Below are 19,285 nucleotides of genomic sequence, written 5' to 3'. Positions count from 1 at the left end.
AGTCTAATCTGGCAAATGCTGAAATATTGAGCTGATCCTGAGATGCAGCATTTTTATGGCTCTATCAGTGACAATGAATGGTTTTGTGTTGGAAATTTTGTTGGATATTTGACTTTCTCTCATCATTTCTCATGAAATAAACTTCCAGAAATGTCCTCACTCCTGAAAGCCAAAGAACATACCACAGTCAAAGTCCAGTGCCTGTTGTTAAATTTCACAGAACATTAATAGTTTGGAAATGCAGATCACCAACATGTTAATAAGGCCTTAAGAGGTTTTCTATGAAGTGCATAACAACAAGTCTTTTTAGCTTTATTTCTCATGTATTTAACTAAAAAAGAAGGCAAAACCACATCAAAAGGAGGAGAGTGCCTTCTTTTGAGCTTACCACAAATCCCAATCAAGAGAAGCCACTCTCATAGAGATTTTAAGGAGTTAAACCTTCCTTAAAAACAACAGTGCCCTGTAGTCTTCATGTGATACACTAGGCATTTATGGGAAAAGTGTAGGGAAAGTGAAAGTATCATTTGACATCAGTAACACTAAAGCTGGCTACATGCTGATTGCATTCTATACATAAAGAATAAATGCAGTAAAAGCTTTGAGAAATCACATTATTGTGATACCACATTTCGCAGAAATGTGGCTTGAGTGACAGAAATAGCTGTTTTTAGAGGGTTAAAGGTCTGCATGAAAATGAAAGCAAGTAACTTGGAAGTAAAAGTGTAATTGAGTAAGAGTGCATGTACCAACTGCGTTCCACTCTGTTCTGTCTCACAGGGTGATGCTAGTGATTTTGCTAAGAGTAGCGAATGTCAACCCCCCACAACCCACACCACCCGCAGCTCATCCTGATCAAACTGATGTTATTCTAGGTTACAGCTCTATGGTTGTGCTTTGGAATTTAATCTGAAGATTCAGATACTTCTGGTACAGAGTGCATGGCTACAGCTGAGGTTGGACTGTTATGTAAGGTTTGATATGTTCCATGACACTTTTCAAAGTGTCATCTCACTTTTCGAGCCCTATCGTGTAAATCTTGTATGAGATCTGAACTTTCGTAGAAATATATCAGTCTTTAAATCTGACTGATTTTGTTAAGACATTAGCCCTCCATGTGCGCTCTGTTTGTGTTTGTGTGTGTGTGTGTGTGCGCCTGCATGTTTGTGTGCGTGCTTGTGCATGTGTATTTTTGTGTCTCTGTGTTTCTGGGGAAGAAAGACAGAGGATGTTTGGGTAATATTGTGGCGACTGTGGTCGATACAGTGGTTCCTTTTGACATCCTTAGCAGATGTGGACATGTCTGTAAACCAATAGTGTGGAGAAATCGACTCTTGACTGAGAGTTGCAATACAGCTAATAAGCATAATAAGCAATTGCATAGCTCGAATTCAGATGTGTCTCTGCTGAACCTGCATCACCTCTTATCTTTTAGCATGTTAAGAAAGTCCCCATGCACAACACTGCCTTGACAATGAACTTGAAACTTGCAATCAAGGAACTGAGTCGCATTCTCACAGTGGCTCACAGACCTAGAGTAACTCTATCAGCATTTGCAGGAGTTGCTAAGCTTCTCAGAAGGATAATGCTGGGGGGGGATATAGAGGCTAAATATAGGCCTTGGGCTTTGACCCGAGACACTCTGCAAGAGAATAACCTTGTTAAAGCAGCACTGGAGGTTCACTTTTTCCCACGTACTGGTGACCCTGTAGTCGGCCACTTAGTCAGATGCCCATTAAACTATTTGTGTGTTTGTTCTTTTGTTAATCCATTGAGATTGGGCTGTTTGATATGAACAAAGTACTAGCATTGCGATTATATTGCTGAATATTGCAAAGTATGATTCTTGCAAATTTGCTATTTTAGCCTAAATTTTAGAAAATTTAGTAGGACTTAACTTTCCAGTGAATCTGCATTGATTATAAAGCAAGATAATAAAGCTTATTTTAAATACTTCTGCAGTTCTGTCTTAGTGTAAGAGGAGTAGCCTGACGGAATGGATTTTATGTACATCACCATCATATATTTTTTGTTCTGTACATAGATACATAGTACTGTGCAAAGGCCAAAGAACGCCCTTCGTTCCTTATATTATTAGTTAGTTTTATTATTTTATGAAAAGTCAAAGGAACACAAGTGAAAACATTTTCCTAAACGGGAGTGAAAAAAATGATTAAAAGATAAAGAGAAAATGGGACTCCTAACATGCAAGACCTAGCAGAGCACCAAACCTGTCACCATCAGATAAACAGCACTTAAATCTTTCATCTTTGATAGAGCGGAGAAAATCTAGCACCACTCTTGATTCAGATCTGAAAAAATGTGTTTATTATTACATCATCTATTATCATATTATTATATTATATATTATTACATATTATATATTATTAGATCATTGATGAATCAATAATGTGACATGGTTAAAGATTTTTCTCACTTCCATAATGAGGCCTTTTACACTGTCAGTATAGCAAAAGCCAGTATCATAAAAGGCCAGTATATTGCGTAGCCCTATTTGGCAAGAGTGAAGTATATCACTTGTCAGGGCTTCCACATGTTTACAGCAGTGATCACTAACCCTTTGCTTAATATTTACCTGCCACCAATTAATTCCAACCCATATCTTGCACACTTAATCCGACTAATCGTGGTCCTGTCTACACATCAATTAATTGGATCAGCTGTGGTAAATGAGAGTTGGAAATGGGTGGAGGTCCAAGAGAGGGGTTAGTAACTGCTGGTTTAGAGTGACCCAATTCTTGTATATTGTGATACGATGGGCTGTAATGTGGATTTATGATGTTGATGAGAATGCAACTACATGTAGTTTCTTTTGAAACCCCTATCTAGAAACAATAAGGACAAAATCCCAGCCCTGATTCTGTTACCGAGCATTGTGATTACAATATGTAGAGGAAACACTTTGGTGACCAAAATAAATGACTTTCATTGATTGAGATTCATTCACGCAAACATTTACGTGGAACTATGATTGGTCAAGATCCTCACAGTAAGCATTTTGACTGCTGACAAGGCTCGTTTTCATACTGAAGCATTTTTGCAATATGTTAACATTTCAAAAGCCAATATTGCAACATTGATCAACAATTTAAATGGCCTACCAATGACAAAACCTACATAAACTAACATAGGAACAACTCAGGAAGGCCAGTTTGCATTATAGTCAATGTAGTTACTGAAAGATAAGGCTTAGGATGTAAAAAGCCTGAGATTTTAAGGGGTGGGTTACGAAATGATGTATTGCACAGTGCTATCCTTATCAGGCTTTTTTGCTTGTTGTAAATGAAAATATGTTTTGAACTTAGCCTGCATGTCACACTGGAGCCCCGATTCACAGTACAGTTTGTGAGTTCAGAGTAAGACTGCAGCTTAGTGGGTGTTTTATTTTGGTTTTTACTGAATATGAGTCATGCACCAAGATGACTTGCAGCTTGTTCTCAGATATGACCTAAGAAAGCAAGAAAGCAGACAATTGCTTGCAAAGAACATGTAGGGTGTGTCCAGTGATGGACAGTGCAGGATTATTTTCAAGACAAGCGGTACATTATTTCATTTAAGCTTTTGAACTTTAGGCTGATAATACAGTTACTGATCTTAAGACTTATTATTCAGTAACTGAGATTAAATTAATATGTAAGTTTGGTGCTCGTCATACGTGTTGGGTCACATGTGGCATATTAGGGAGTGTACTCTGGAAACAGTAATGCATCACTTTTTCATTTGCATATTTTTTCTTCAGAAGTCATTAACAGGTGGTTTTCATTTGTTCTCACTTTCCAGGGAGAACTGCCTCTCTCCGGTCAGCCCAGAGACCTGCCTCCTTGTGCAGTCGTATATGGCCCCGTCACGGATGTTTATCTGTCATGCCTATGCCCAGCTGAAGACTGGCCTGCAGACACAGGAGAGACACCTGTTCCTCTTCACCGACATCCTGCTCATCAGCAAAGCCAAGTATGTAAGCAGGGGAGCGGGGTGGGTGAAGAAATGGGTAATGGAGATATTAGCTTTAGGACAATGTTGTATGTTCTAGGACAGAGACAAAGCAGGAATGTATATACAGGAATAGGTTTCATAGATAGAAATGAAGTCTTTGGACTTCTACTCAGTTTGTGCCGTCTGGACAGCCAGGCTGTCCACTCACTTCTAACCAGCCGTATAAAATGTTTTGATACATTGTGATGCATCAATATGAAAGTGGCAATTCATCTGCATTGTTGATGAAATGTAAGAATGGATTATATTCAATTTTAACAATATTCAGTAAAATATAATGGTCAAAATAAAACTCTGAGGGTATTTGCAAATGTAAAAATCCAAAAATGTAAACAGTTTCTGCTGTCAAGTCTGTGCATTCAATGTACAGTGTACAGTCTAAATCATTCAAAACTGAAGTGAAAGTGTGTTTAAATTTCATAATACATTGAATCATTCTCTTTCATAAAAATCATACATTTTTCAAATCATTTGTATGTAACTTCAAAAATCCAAGCCTGAGCTGGCTGATTAGCTGTCTACCTGTCAGTGCCTTGCCTCTAAAGTTATTACAGCACCAGCCAGAAGTTAGAACTTTTATTGTTTTCATTAAACCCATGAAGCGTCTCAACGCACATGTTTTCTACTCTCTGTTATTAGACTGTTGTTAGACAGCTGAGAAAATTATATTTACAAAAGAATTTATCTGGGCAGCAGATATTGATCAGGAAAACACTAATAGTGCAATACAACAGAAATAACTTGGTTACAATAATTAGATACAATCTAAGTTCATTAGATACGAACTTCTCCTTGTGGAAGCACAGTATTAACTGTAGTTATGGTCTAATGTGTGGTTTGACTAATCAGCTTATGTCTAATCTATCACAAAACAATGTCTCAGGCATCAGGAAACATATTTGTAATCGTTTCATGTAATACATTTTTGTGCAGGAGGCATTAAACTAGTTCCAATCACCACAACTGTGAACAATTCTGAGTTTCTCTAGAACAGAGCATTTCACACCAATCCACTATGAACGAGTTTGTTTACATCTCAGACATTTAGCTATGCTGAAATTTTGAAGATTTGGTGGAATTCCATTTAATAAGGACAAAATAACCTACATTTTGAACCACGGAACTTAAACTTCAGCTGTTCCCTGAACAGTGCAGTGTTAGTCTGGCAAATGTCTTCAGTTGTTCTTACAGAGGTTTTTTTTCCTTAGCCTGCAAAAAATGCACTAGATCATAAGAGAACAACCTCCAGCTGTGAGCCAGAAATATGACAGTGAGTAGTGAACCACAAGAGCAACGGCAGTAGCATCAGTTATAGTAATAACTAGTAGTGCTAGCGGTGGGACAGCTGGCGACATTTCTCCACCCTTTCTTTTCCTCTTTTTATTTAGTCTCCTAGGATCTTGTGGCCCACATCCCCTTCCTTTCTCTGGGTGCCCTACACAGCCGAGGGGCCCTTCTCCATAATTACCACCCAGAGGGCCAATTAACTCAATCTGAGGCCAGCCTCAGGATCAAAGCAATTGGCAGCCTCTGTGAAGTCTGTGGGGCCTGCAGTAGTGAGCTTATCACACCAAACGTTCTCTTAATGTTGATTTAGTGTTATCACCATGTTAAGACTGGCTCTGTCGAGTCATGAAAGGAAGCAGGGTTTCCTACGTTGACCTATATTTGGTATCACATGCACTCAAATACTGTAGCTCAGTCCCGCTTTCACGTGCTGATGGGATAAAAGGGACTTTAAAGAAATACGTTCTTCTATGTAATCTCACATTTGTACCATACTGTTAAACCGTTGACAATAATTGTGACTCCTTTTTTATACTTACAAAAGACCAAAAACTCACTATTAACAGAAGTCAATGGGCAGTTGCTGAACTGTGTGAACTAATGTTTGAAATATTTGGCTATATGTGCCAAATATGTTTAAACCACAGTCCTACAACAGAAAAATAAAGTTTTAAAACAATATGAGAATTCAGGCCTTCGATATTAACAAGGTATATTTTATGATTATAATAAGCTAAACGTAGACAAAATCATTATTTATTGGGTATTTTCTAACGAGAGGTGTCTGTCCCAAACCCTAACCCCTAAATTTCAACTTGTGAAAATAATACTTACCCTTTTTTTACATTTTATTTTTATTTTCTTTTTAAGTTGAAATATTTGATTTATAAATATTTTAATGTTTAAAAAAATTGCTGTCCCACGTTTTCATGTCACTACCAAAAAGAAGAATTTTAGTCTGTAGTCAGAGCCTTATTTTAACCACACCCCTGCATTTTAGAGCAGGAAATGATGCTGCATCCCGGTCCCTCATGGCCACATTATGAGTGGTTAGATCCCATTGTTTTGAATTAAAAGTTTATGTTCGTGTTTCATTTATTTCCAGTATGTTAAACTCATCAAATATATAGAAATTGTGCAATAAAATGCATTAAAATGCATACGTGTTCTCTGTAAAGGATGTGTTCACTTATTTTAACCCAAAAAATCAACGAAACTGTTATTTGACCGGGCAGGGTGTTACCCATGACTGTTCCACAAATACAAAACTACAGTTAAAGACTTACCAGAGTTAAAGTTTTGAACATTTGAGCGCGACAGTAAAAGAACAGTTATGCTTTTTTCACTTTCCTGGATGTTTTCATGCACATGACCAGGTCATAAACTGTAAAACCTCCAAGTTCTTCCTCTGCATGCAGTCCCCATTGGAAATGACTGGCTATGGTTATCAACTGAATGTTGCAAATGCAGCAGACAGATTAGACTGAGAAAGGATCCTTTTAAAGATTTTTAAAGGAACTGCTGAATGCAGCTATTTAAGTATGAATGATCACATTGCCTCATGATTGGCTCTTTCGGCCCTTTTGAAACCCAAGTTAACCATAATAAGATGGCAGTTGTATTAATAATATTTAGAGAAGTCAAGAAACTGTGTTACTGCACATTGCCTCAAATCTGTAATAACAGGGTGCGGGCTGAGATCCTTTCATGGCACACCAATGATTTATCGATTACATGTCAAAGAAAAGCCGGTTTTGATGTATTTGCTGTTCTACTGAATTCTTTCATTGCCCTGTTGAATAAATAACATGATGAAGGCAAAAATATGATGCCAATATTTGGTTTTCCTGAGGTTTGATAAGTTGGAACAGACCAATGCATCAGAAGTGAGATATTTTGAAAAATGCTGTCAGCACTTTACATACCGTACAACACTACATCCATTAAGAACAAAGCAAAAATGTTTCTGCCGTTTAATCTGCTGTTCACTGTTAAGAACATGGTATCTCAGTGCTGTCGTTTCATTTATTTGACGTTAATAATGTAATCTAACATTAAGAATTGTCACACCGAAACACGCTTAATGAAATGATTATGATTTAATGTGGGTACAAATGTTCAAAGCTATGTTTGCTTGCACCGTACTGGCTTGCGTTTTTGAGTTCTTCTCAAAATTTGCTAAAATTGTCACTGTTGAAACATTAGGTAAAGTTTTGGTGCTGTAATGATTGTTTTGGTAGAAATAAAATGGAATGTTTAATCATTTATTTTAAGAAAATAAATACAATTGCGATTTATTTGCAGAATTCAATGGCAGTTAAACACAAACTGTGGTCTGTTCTAAAGTAAGCTGATGATATGCTTGATCAGATAGGGTTAAAGAGGAAAAATTAGACTTCTGTCATGAATAGGTTTCAAGTTCGTGGTCTCTCTACAGTAGGGTGGGACCACATGGGAGCCACTTCTAAACTTAAAACGTATTTTTCAGTGTTCTGGAAGTACCAAAACTACCTACATTATAATCATAAAAGCTTTTTTGTAATTGTGATAATGACATTATCATAATTTTGTCATATCACCCACCCCACCCTAGAACTGATATGACCAAGACTTGATATGACCACTTTTGGCCGAGACTTTGTAGAGCACTTTTGAGCTTATATAGATTATAAGCATTTTTGGTGGATCATTAAAAATCTATTTAACAATATCAAACATAAAATTCTATTCAACTATATACCGTGTGGCCTTTTTAGAAAGAAGACTGTTTTCCCTGTCACTGTCCTACAGCAAAACCAAGACCAAGAGTGTCTGTAAACAAGATCATGAGACAGCATGCAGAATGATCTGGCTTTCATTTCTATTATAGACATGAAACAGTGAAATGACTGAGCAAGATTCTTGATAAAGATGGTTAGAACAGATGTGGAATGAGAACCGAAAGTGTGTTATGAATTTGCGTGTATCTGTGGGCACTGGGAACATCCCTCTGTTGGTCATGGCTATATTGTGGTTAGATTTCAGTCTTGCCCAACAACCAAGACTAATGCAATTCCTGGTAATGTTGTATACAGCGCTTACAGCATCATTGTGATGGGGCTTTGATAGGGCTATCATGTTACTGTACACACTACTAGCTGTTAACCATGAAGGTTTTCTCTTTAAACACGTGTTTTTGTGAACAGATCTTCTACAAACTTCAAGCTGAAGGCACAAGCACGTGTTTGTGAAATGTGGATAGCGAACTGTATGGAAGAAGTCTATGAGGGAAGTTCCAGTCCTGAAAAAAGCTTTGTCATGGGATGGCCCACTTGCAACTGTGTGGCCACATTCAGGTAGAGAATACTCTCGACCCTCTGCCTACCACAGCGTGTCACTCTCAGCACAAAACATGTTTTATATGGATAAAATGTACACAATTCATCTATTATCCCAAATGTAGTTGATCGACCAAGATATGTTTGATGTGTGAAATTGGCTTCTATAGTTTAATGCTTCAGTACAGGGCTAGTTAATTAACGTTAGTGTTGTAGTGGAGTACAGGGCTAGTTAATTAACGTTAGTGTTGTAGTGGAGTACAGGGCTGGTTAATTAACGTTAGTGTTGTAGTGGAGTACAGGGCTAGTTAATTAACGTTAGTGTTGTAGTGGAGTACAGGGCTAGTTAATTAACGTTAGTGTTGTAGTGGAGTACAGGGCTAGTTAATTAACTTTAGTGTTGTAGTGGAGTACAGGGCTAGTTAATTAACGTTAGTGTTGTAGTGGAGTACAGGGCTAGTTAATTAACGTTAGTGTTGTAGTGGAGTACAGGGCTGGTTAATTAACGTTAGTGTTGTAGTGGAGTACAGGGCTGGTTAATTAACGTTAGTGTTGTAGTGGAGTACAGGGCTAGTTAATTAACGTTAGTGTTGTAGTGGAGTACAGGGCTGGTTAATTAACGTTAGTGTTGTAGTGGAGTACAGGGCTGGTTAATTAACGTTAGTGTTGTAGTGGAGTACAGGGCTGGTTAATTAACGTTAGTGTTGTAGTGGAGTACAGGGCTGGTTAATTAACGTTAGTGTTGTAGTGGAGTACAGGGCTGGTTAATTAACGTTAGTGTTGTAGTGGAGTACAGGGCTAGTTAATTAACGTTAGTGTTGTAGTGGAGTACAGGGCTAGTTAATTAACTTTAGTGTTGTAGTGGAGTACAGGGCTAGTTAATTAACGTTAGTGTTGTAGTGGAGTACAGGGCTAGTTAATTAACGTTAGTGTTGTAGTGGAGTACAGGGCTGGTTAATTAACGTTAGTGTTGTAGTGGAGTACAGGGCTGGTTAATTAACGTTAGTGTTGTAGTGGAGTACAGGGCTGGTTAATTAACGTTAGTGTTGTAGTGGAGTACAGGGCTAGTTAATTAACGTTAGTGTTGTAGTGGAGTACAGGGCTGGTTAATTAACGTTAGTGTTGTAGTGGAGTACAGGGCTGGTTAATTAACGTTAGTGTTGTAGTGGAGTACAGGGCTAGTTAATTAACTTTAGTGTTGTAGTGGAGTACAGGGCTAGTTAATTAACGTTAGTGTTGTAGTGGAGTACAGGGCTAGTTAATTAACGTTAGTGTTGTAGTGGAGTACAGGGCTAGTTAATTAACGTTAGTGTTGTAGTGGAGTACAGGGCTAGTTAATTAACGTTAGTGTTGTAGTGGAGTACAGGGCTAGTTAATTAACGTTAGTGTTGTAGTGGAGTACAGGGCTAGTTAATTAACGTTAGTGTTGTAGTGGAGTACAGGGCTGGTTAATTAACGTTAGTGTTGTAGTGGAGTACAGGGCTAGTTAATTAACGTTAGTGTTGTAGTGGAGTACAGGGCTGGTTAATTAACGTTAGTGTTGTAGTGGAGTACAGGGCTAGTTAATTAACGTTAGTGTTGTAGTGGAGTACAGGGCTAGTTAATTAACGTTAGTGTTGTAGTGGAGTACAGGGCTGGTTAATTAACGTTAGTGTTGTAGTGGAGTACAGGGCTGGTTAATTAACGTTAGTGTTGTAGTGGAGTACAGGGCTGGTTAATTAACGTTAGTGTTGTAGTGGAGTACAGGGCTGGTTAATTAACGTTAGTGTTGTAGTGGAGTACAGGGCTAGTTAATTAACGTTAGTGTTGTAGTGGAGTACAGGGCTAGTTAATTAACGTTAGTGTTGTAGTGGAGTACAGGGCTGGTTAATTAACGTTAGTGTTGTAGTGGAGTACAGGGCTGGTTAATTAACGTTAGTGTTGTAGTGGAGTACAGGGCTGGTTAATTAACGTTAGTGTTGTAGTGGAGTACAGGGCTAGTTAATTAACGTTAGTGTTGTAGTGGAGTACAGGGCTAGTTAATTAACGTTAGTGTTGTAGTGGAGTACAGGGCTAGTTAATTAACGTTAGTGTTGTAGTGGAGTACAGGGCTAGTTAATTAACGTTAGTGTTGTAGTGGAGTACAGGGCTAGTTAATTAACGTTAGTGTTGTAGTGGAGTACAGGGCTAGTTAATTAACGTTAGTGTTGTAGTGGAGTACAGGGCTAGTTAATTAACGTTAGTGTTGTAGTGTAGTACAGGGCTAGTTAATTAACTTTAGTGTTGTAGTGGAGTACAGGGCTAGTTAATTAACTTTAGTGTTGTAGTGGAGTACAGGGCTAGTTAATTAACGTTAGTGTTGTAGTGGAGTACAGGGCTAGTTAATTAACGTTAGTGTTGTAGTGGAGTACAGGGCTGGTTAATTAACGTTAGTGTTGTAGTGGAGTACAGGGCTGGTTAATTAACGTTAGTGTTGTAGTGGAGTACAGGGCTTGTTAATTAACGTTAGTGTTGTAGTGGAGTACAGGGCTGGTTAATTAACGTTAGTGTTGTAGTGGAGTACAGGGCTTGTTAATTAACGTTAGTGTTGTAGTGGAGTACAGGGCTGGTTAATTAACGTTAGTGTTGTAGTGGAGTACAGGGCTAGTTAATTAACGTTAGTGTTGTAGTGGAGTACAGGGCTGGTTAATTAACGTTAGTGTTGTAGTGGAGTACAGGGCTAGTTAATTAACGTTAGTGTTGTAGTGGAGTACAGGGCTAGTTAATTAACGTTAGTGTTGTAGTGGAGTACAGGGCTAGTTAATTAACGTTAGTGTTGTAGTGGAGTACAGGGCTAGTTAATTAACGTTAGTGTTGTAGTGGAGTACAGGGCTGGTTAATTAACGTTAGTGTTGTAGTGGAGTACAGGGCTGGTTAATTAACGTTAGTGTTGTAGTGGAGTACAGGGCTGGTTAATTAACGTTAGTGTTGTAGTGGAGTACAGGGCTGGTTAATTAACGTTAGTGTTGTAGTGGAGTACAGGGCTAGTTAATTAACGTTAGTGTTGTAGTGGAGTACAGGGCTAGTTAATTAACGTTAGTGTTGTAGTGGAGTACAGGGCTAGTTAATTAACGTTAGTGTTGTAGTGGAGTACAGGGCTAGTTAATTAACGTTAGTGTTGTAGTGGAGTACAGGGCTAGTTAATTAACGTTAGTGTTGTAGTGGAGTACAGGGCTGGTTAATTAACGTTAGTGTTGTAGTGTAGTACAGGGCTAGTTAATTAACGTTAGTGTTGTAGTGGAGTACAGGGCTGGTTAATTAACGTTAGTGTTGTAGTGGAGTACAGGGCTGGTTAATTAACGTTAGTGTTGTAGTGGAGTACAGGGCTGGTTAATTAACGTTAGTGTTGTAGTGGAGTACAGGGCTGGTTAATTAACGTTAGTGTTGTAGTGGAGTACAGGGCTAGTTAATTAACGTTAGTGTTGTAGTGGAGTACAGGGCTGGTTAATTAACGTTAGTGTTGTAGTGGAGTACAGGGCTGGTTAATTAACGTTAGTGTTGTAGTGGAGTACAGGGCTGGTTAATTAACGTTAGTGTTGTAGTGGAGTACAGGGCTAGTTAATTAACGTTAGTGTTGTAGTGGAGTACAGGGCTGGTTAATTAACGTTAGTGTTGTAGTGGAGTACAGGGCTGGTTAATTAACGTTAGTGTTGTAGTGGAGTACAGGGCTGGTTAATTAACGTTAGTGTTGTAGTGGAGTACAGGGCTAGTTAATTAACGTTAGTGTTGTAGTGGAGTACAGGGCTGGTTAATTAACGTTAGTGTTGTAGTGGAGTACAGGGCTAGTTAATTAACGTTAGTGTTGTAGTGGAGTACAGGGCTGGTTAATTAACGTTAGTGTTGTAGTGGAGTACAGGGCTAGTTAATTAACGTTAGTGTTTTTTAGCTTTAGGGTTATTTACTGTGATAACTAGTTAGTTAGATAACAAATGAAGGAAGTTTTGAATAAAAAGACCCTCAAGAGAGCAAAGACCAGTTTGCTTCTTTAGTTGTGTAGTGCAGTAGAAGGCTATTACAGATAACAATTAACAGAAGCCACACATTAGCATTGTGCAGACTGCATGCCTAACATCAAGCCACATCAGGTTTTTAGATAATATCACAGTCTTGCTTATGGGGTTTCTGACACTGCATGACATATTTTATCTATAAAAATGTAAAACTGTGCACAACTTGACTAAAAATAATATTAGCAGCCATCTGCAGTTTATATATTTCTGTAGATTATGTTGATTTATGTAGTGCATGGAGCTTGCATGATGCTAATTAGCGTGGTACAAACTTGGCTCGTACAGCCTCGTAGCTCAATTGCAAAACTAGAAGCGAACGTCAGGCACCAAACATGACCAACTACAGTTTGGCACAGGGACAGTATTCCTAATTGAGCTGTTTCTTTAAGACAGCTTTAGTAATAAGAACTGACCTGTTTTTCATGCTGACTTTGCCTTTACGAACAGCACTTATTAAAACAAACCCTGACGTTAATACACTCGATACACATGATGCACGCTGAACCACATTTAACAAGCCACTGAAGAGCAGGACTGTATTCTATTAATAGCTTCCAAAGAGTGATAACGCTGCTCAGATGATGGTCCTCAAACAGTGGGCTTTATTGATGAAAGTTGTTCATGTTTTTTCTCCCGACAGCTCAGTTGAACAGAAGGAGAAGTGGCTCTCCCTTATGAAAAGGTACAGTGAGACCATGAAAAGAATGTTTTTCTTTAAAAAATGGGCACAAAGTTGCCAGATAATTCTTTCTGTGTATTAAGCCAATGACATGCTGTCTATATTTTGTCAGTAATAGTGTCTGAGAAAACATGACTAAGTACGCTTGCATTACTGATTGTTTTCTCTTGAATTTTAATCTGTCTCTGTTCTTATTTTCGGCAGTCGGATAAAAGAAGAGAAAGAAAAAGATCATCCAAAAACAATCCCTCTTAAAGTGTATGCCAAAGACATGGGGAACTTTTCCTATGTAGGTGTTCTTGCACTCAAGCAAGTATCTGTCTTAAGCATATTGAAATATTGAGCATATTAAAATTTGATTGAATCTGTTCTGATTGCCTAGAAAACCATTGCTGTGAGTAACACTGACAGTGCCAATGAAGTTACTCGTCTAGCTCTGCAACAGTTTGGCATTGTGGTGAGTTCCTCTGCACAGTTTCCTCTGCTGCAGGCCTTTGCATTTGACCATTTAGAGTAGAGCCTGTGTTATTTGTGCCTGAAATTTTGTCCAAACTCATAAACAGGCCGACATCTTTCTGTCCAAGCTCAACTAGACCAGACCCCTGAAACAAACCCAAACTAGTTCACTCATCTGTATCCAATTGCTGTTTTTTTCCCCACTCATCAATTTTCTCCTAAGCATAGGCTACAGGGTCATGGAACTCGGTGCTAACTGTCAACAGAATAAGTGGGTGACTCCAGCATGCCAGATTAAAAATGATGTTAAGGTCAGGCCAACTTTGGCCTGTGAGACCATTTAATTTGGCCCACCAAAAACCTGATTTGAAACCTTACTACTGTTTTATTTGTATATTGTTTGGTCTGTTTGGCCACCACAAACATTATCCTTTGGATCCCCAAGACGAAAAGATGTGGTAGACAGGCTGTCTTAGGCAAATGTTTGAACACCACAGGTCAAGTTACATATTTTGTTGTTCTTCTAAGTGAAAATATGTGGTGACATCCTCTACAAGGAACAGAAATATGGCATTTTTCTGCAGATTTTAGTCCACAATTTCTATTTGCTCATAACTTTTGCACAGGCCACATTGTTTTTTTTTTTTCCCCAATACATTAAATTTAGCAAATAAACAGTAAGTGTATAATGTATATGTATAAGTATGTATAAGTGTGTTCTCTGTTCACTTAGAAAATAAACAAAACTGTGTAAGGGCGCCCGTACTTTGGCTGTATATTTGAGAAATGACATGAGCAGCCGGTCCCCGTCGGGTTCAATGAATATTTCAAGCTTCAATTTATAAATATTCTTATATGAGTATGTTTATGTGTTCTCTGATGGCTCAGTTATATTTAAAGGCCTACAGGGAAAACCTTTGAGTCAAAGCAGCAATGACTGCACAGAAATAGTTCAGCTAACAGTACATAGAAATCCAGTGTGTTTTAGTTAACTATGTGCATATGTGTAGATTACACAAAATATCTGTTCCAAGACTAGACATGCCCCCATAGGCCTCCTCACACAGGTCAGCTTTTCATCCTGGTACACAACAATTCCTTGAATGTGTTTTATTGTGTTTGGAATGCAGGGTTGTGTGAAAGACTACCAGCTGTGGGTGAGTTCCAGAAAAGACAACGCTCCTTACCCTCTCATTGGTGAGCTGGCCTTCATGCCGAATACTGAAGGTCATACTGTCATTCTGTAGGCATGAAGAGTATTGCAGTGTTCAGTTTACTCACTGGGCAATAAATTGACTTTTAATGTAAATGTGTAAATATGTCTAATTATTATTTTGTGTGTTTATTACTTGTACATACTATCCTACTATTTTGCTACTGTATTTTCCCTTAAGGATCAATAGGATTTATCCATCTATTTATCTACACTGTATGTCCAAATGTGTCTAGACACTCGATCTAAATAGTGAATTCAGGGGCTTTTTTAGACAGGAGCTTGTACTGGGGCACATTCTGCATGTAGAAAAAACTACATGCCACTGTGTTGGTTTATAACACAAGCTTGCCAAATCAGAAGTTATTAACTGCACAGTGTTCTTTGTATTTGAAACTATAATACCATGTTATTACTAACCACATAAGTGGCTAGCATAACTTAAAGAATGCCATTTTTGCCTTTTATGCTAAGAATACATGCACATATCCATTTCCAACTATTCCTATTAGAGAACCGTTACCATACAGCATAACTATGCAAACTGAAAGTGTTTAAAAGAAAGATGTTGTGGTAGTGGCAGTAGTGAATTTGTGTGGTCTTAATGTTTGTGTTGCGTAGTTTAATCCAAGGATGAAACTTTACATCTTACATAATGACTTTTTCCCATTATGGCAAGACACATCAACATTTTACTAATCATTCGACATCAGTGCTTGACCTCACTAATGCTCTTATGGTTGAGTGCAAACAAATCCTTACAGCAATGTTCCAACATCTAGCTTTACTAGAAGAGTAGAGGCTGTTTCTGCAGCAAACAGGCCACACACTCCCTAATAACGGCCTTGGATTCAGAAGAAATACTGAATGAGCAGATGTCTACAAACTTTTGGACACATAGTGTATCTACACTGATTATATGTTTCTGTACTGTATTAGTGAGTTTGTATGTTTCTCTTTCATTTTGACTGCACAGGACATGAGTTTCCTTTCAGTATACAGATGAGCCATATTCGAGAGCCATTGGGTCAAACAGGTGACAAGAGTGATGCAGTTAGTCCGCCTGACATAGATGTGGAGCTTCTCTTCGATCAGTTACAGTCAGACAGTCAGTGCCAATTCATCCTGAAACCAAGCAGAGTGGCTGTGGGCCACTCCTTTGTGGGTAAATGTCTTAATGTTTCCTGTTGAAAATCTGAAACTTTAGCAAAAGATTCATGTTTCTTTTATATTTGGCATTCAATATATTTTTTGCGTCTTCTTTCATTCTAAGTTGATCCAGACCAGAAGCCGTTCAAGAGACGGCGCTCACTCATCAACTGGGCTTTTTGGCGTGGCTCTACCACTCAGCTCGATGACTCATCTCCATCACCGTTTCTTCCCACCACTGGTAGGCTCTTTGGCCTGCCGCTCAGTGTTGTGTGCATGGAAAACAGCCTTCCCAAGCCCATCATGGTGAGTGTGGGAATCGTATTCGCAGTCATGTTTATAAAAAAAAAAAAAAAACACTGAAGAGTCAGTGGTAGACCATGAGGTGACAAATTCACAGTGTCTAATTTAGGTGCAAGACACAGTGCATGTTTTCCTCCAACACAGACAAGCTGGATTTTCGTACACATTTCACAATGTCACAAACATTTCAGTTACGAAACTGGAGTCGTATATTGGGGTTGCCAAATGCTGCAATATGCAAATTAAGCCTCTAACCAATCACAAAGTTGTTTATGTGCTGTGAACATCCTGACCAAACACAGATATTCTTGACACATATATGTTTCGACAAATAAAAGTGTGCACGTAATCCATCAAACATCAGGGATTCACCAGAAAGTTCTATTCCATTCTGACATATATCTTAATCACAAGATGTCACAAAAGAATCATGATAAGGTACACTCTCAGCAAAAAGGGTTCTATACGGACTGCTCTATGGAATAAGAATGGAATTTATTTAAAAAAAAAAAAATTTAATATTCAGACCTTAGATATTTACAAGGATAATGTTGTGATCTATGTAAATCCAAGAAATTAACTGAGATGATAATAAGTTAAATATATACAAAGTCATCACTTTTTATCGTAAAGTGTCTTTTCCAAACCCTAATTACTAAATTTCATGATTTCTTTTAAGGTGAAAGTTGAAAGATCTATTGTGAGTTATTACTAAGGATTTGTTATACAAGTTATACTAATTTTTAAATCAAAAAAACTTTATTCAAAACATGCTATCCCACAGTTTTAGTCCATGGGCGGTGCCTTGTTAACCACACTGAAATAGCCATGGCCATATGGTGCATAGTTAGATCCCGTTGTTTTGAAGTGTGTGACATTAAGAGTTGTTACTATTGAAAGTGATGAAATTTGTGCAATCAAGAAAACATTTTGTGTTTTAATAAAATATTATGATTTTATGTGTGTACAACTGTTCAAAGCTGTTTCCTAGTTATGTAGCTGCTAGCATTTGTGACTTATGCTCAGAATTAGATAAAATTGCCACAACTGAAACAATTACTACCAAAGCATTTGGTGGTTTCAGTAGTGTTATGATTGTTTTGATAGTGACAAAGTGGAACATTTTCAGTTATTTGTTTTAATAAAAGAAACATATTTAAGGTGTGGGATCACTAGACTAAACTCATTTTGCTTTGAAAGTCCATAAAGTGCCTAAAAATGGTTCTATTACTTGAAACAACTGCAGAACCCCTTTTGGTGCTACATAGAACCATTTACAAATTATCTTTAAAGGACCATTTACCCAACATAAATGTCATAAACCTATTTTAGACATTTATAAAGGTTTATTCCAATAAGTGCAGTTGTCACAGAACATGTTGAGATGAAATGACATCAAAATGACTAAAAGCAGCCTTTATGCCACTGACACTTGTTGGAATAAGCTTTTATAAAGGTTTAGGTCTGTGTCACTTGTCATGTAAGGCTCATGGAGGTGTCATGTAAGGCTTATGGAGTCTGCCATTCAGTACAGTGTTAGCAGGTTTTCCATCGTATAGAAGAATGTCTTAACGTTGTAAAGAACTACTTATGCATTGAAATGTTTATTTGAGTCATCATGGTTTTGTGTATAACAATTGATTTACTAAAGAAACACTTTTTTAAGGGAGTAGTTTGTCCATATCATTTCAACCTAGTGCAGATTCTCTTAGAAGCCTTGAACACATGTGGCTTTATACTTCTTTAAAAAGCTGATTTTTTTTTAATACAGTCATGTATCCTCTCTGGTTGACTCTTTCATCTCAGAGGTGGTTCATCTGGCTCATGCCTCCATTGATTTGTAGTGGTAAGCTTTTTTGTAGTGGTAGACATGTTTGAACCTGCACAGTGGTGAAAATTTTATGTATAGTTGCTGAAGTGACAGTTCACACTGCAAATGAAAAAATGGAAAGGTTTCAGTTTCAGTTTCCTACATTTTTTCTGTCAAAGTGCTTCCCTTTGGACCAATTTTTAATAAATATTGTACTGTAAAATAGGGCTACGCATTGTTTGTTAAATCGTAGCACAGTACTTTTGCAATTCTGATGCAACAAAAGTCTAGAATTTGCAAATTAACCCTTTAATAAATTATTTAAAAAATGGAAATGTACATGTGGCGAGCATCTTGAATAATTTCAAATGTTGGAACAAACCTTGTATCTCCAAAATGAAAAAATATATATTATCTTTTAGTGGAAGATAAAGGAATGTAAGTAATTTTGGACCATTTCTATTGGTTTGTTCATCAAGGGGAATTTTAACATAACATAAAGGGTAACTGAGGTTTCAAACTATGCAAAAAAGTGAAAAAAAAACAACAAAAATGGAAGTTTTATTTTAACAGCAACAGTGATAATTAACTTTAGCCAAACTAATTAAAGGCCAGTTTTGTAACCCTGTTACATTTATATGATGCAAGCTTTACAGCAACATGTAGTTGTACAATCACAATACAGGGTTTTGTCCCTCTCATGCAGTCCTACTGTATAATATATATATCTGGCTTTATTTTCTCTCTCTAGGACATGTTGCTGTTTCTGTTCCAAGAGGGGCCGTTCACAAGGGGAATCTTCCGGCGCTCTGCCGGGGCCAAGGCCTGCAGGGAGTTGAGAGACATACTGGACTCTGGAATCCAGGACATTCAGCTGACCCGTCAATCCATCTTTGTGATTGCTGCTGTCTTCAAGGCAAGTTTTATTCTATGATAAGTGACTAGAAAGTGCAGAATATATTAACGGTAAAAAGGAAACCTTATTTTGCATACTGGCTCCTGATCACCCTCTTTCCAAGGTGTATTGGC

The 19,285-nt window shown here is 37.8% G+C and overlaps 1 protein-coding gene across 1 annotated transcript in view; it reads left to right on the top strand.

Annotated features, from left to right (window-relative positions):
- LOC108434729 (rho GTPase-activating protein 20-like) overlaps positions 1 to 19,285 on the top strand; it is a 41,770-nt gene that overhangs the window by 13,685 nt on the left and 8,800 nt on the right. The window contains exons 3-11 of the mRNA XM_017710071.2: positions 3,802 to 3,972; positions 8,487 to 8,636; positions 13,287 to 13,328; positions 13,530 to 13,614; positions 13,708 to 13,782; positions 14,912 to 14,978; positions 15,971 to 16,159; positions 16,268 to 16,449; positions 19,008 to 19,172. Coding sequence (XP_017565560.1) covers positions 3,802 to 3,972; positions 8,487 to 8,636; positions 13,287 to 13,328; positions 13,530 to 13,614; positions 13,708 to 13,782; positions 14,912 to 14,978; positions 15,971 to 16,159; positions 16,268 to 16,449; positions 19,008 to 19,172 — 1,126 coding nt within the window. The remainder of the gene's footprint in view (positions 1 to 3,801; positions 3,973 to 8,486; positions 8,637 to 13,286; positions 13,329 to 13,529; positions 13,615 to 13,707; positions 13,783 to 14,911; positions 14,979 to 15,970; positions 16,160 to 16,267; positions 16,450 to 19,007; positions 19,173 to 19,285) is intronic.

Source organism: Pygocentrus nattereri, chromosome 12 (genome assembly GCF_015220715.1).
Source record: "Pygocentrus nattereri isolate fPygNat1 chromosome 12, fPygNat1.pri, whole genome shotgun sequence".
In the NCBI taxonomy this organism is placed as follows: domain Eukaryota; kingdom Metazoa; phylum Chordata; class Actinopteri; order Characiformes; family Serrasalmidae; genus Pygocentrus; species Pygocentrus nattereri.
The sequence above is the reverse complement of the archived record's forward strand: the minus strand, read 5'-3'. Positions and strand labels throughout refer to the sequence as shown.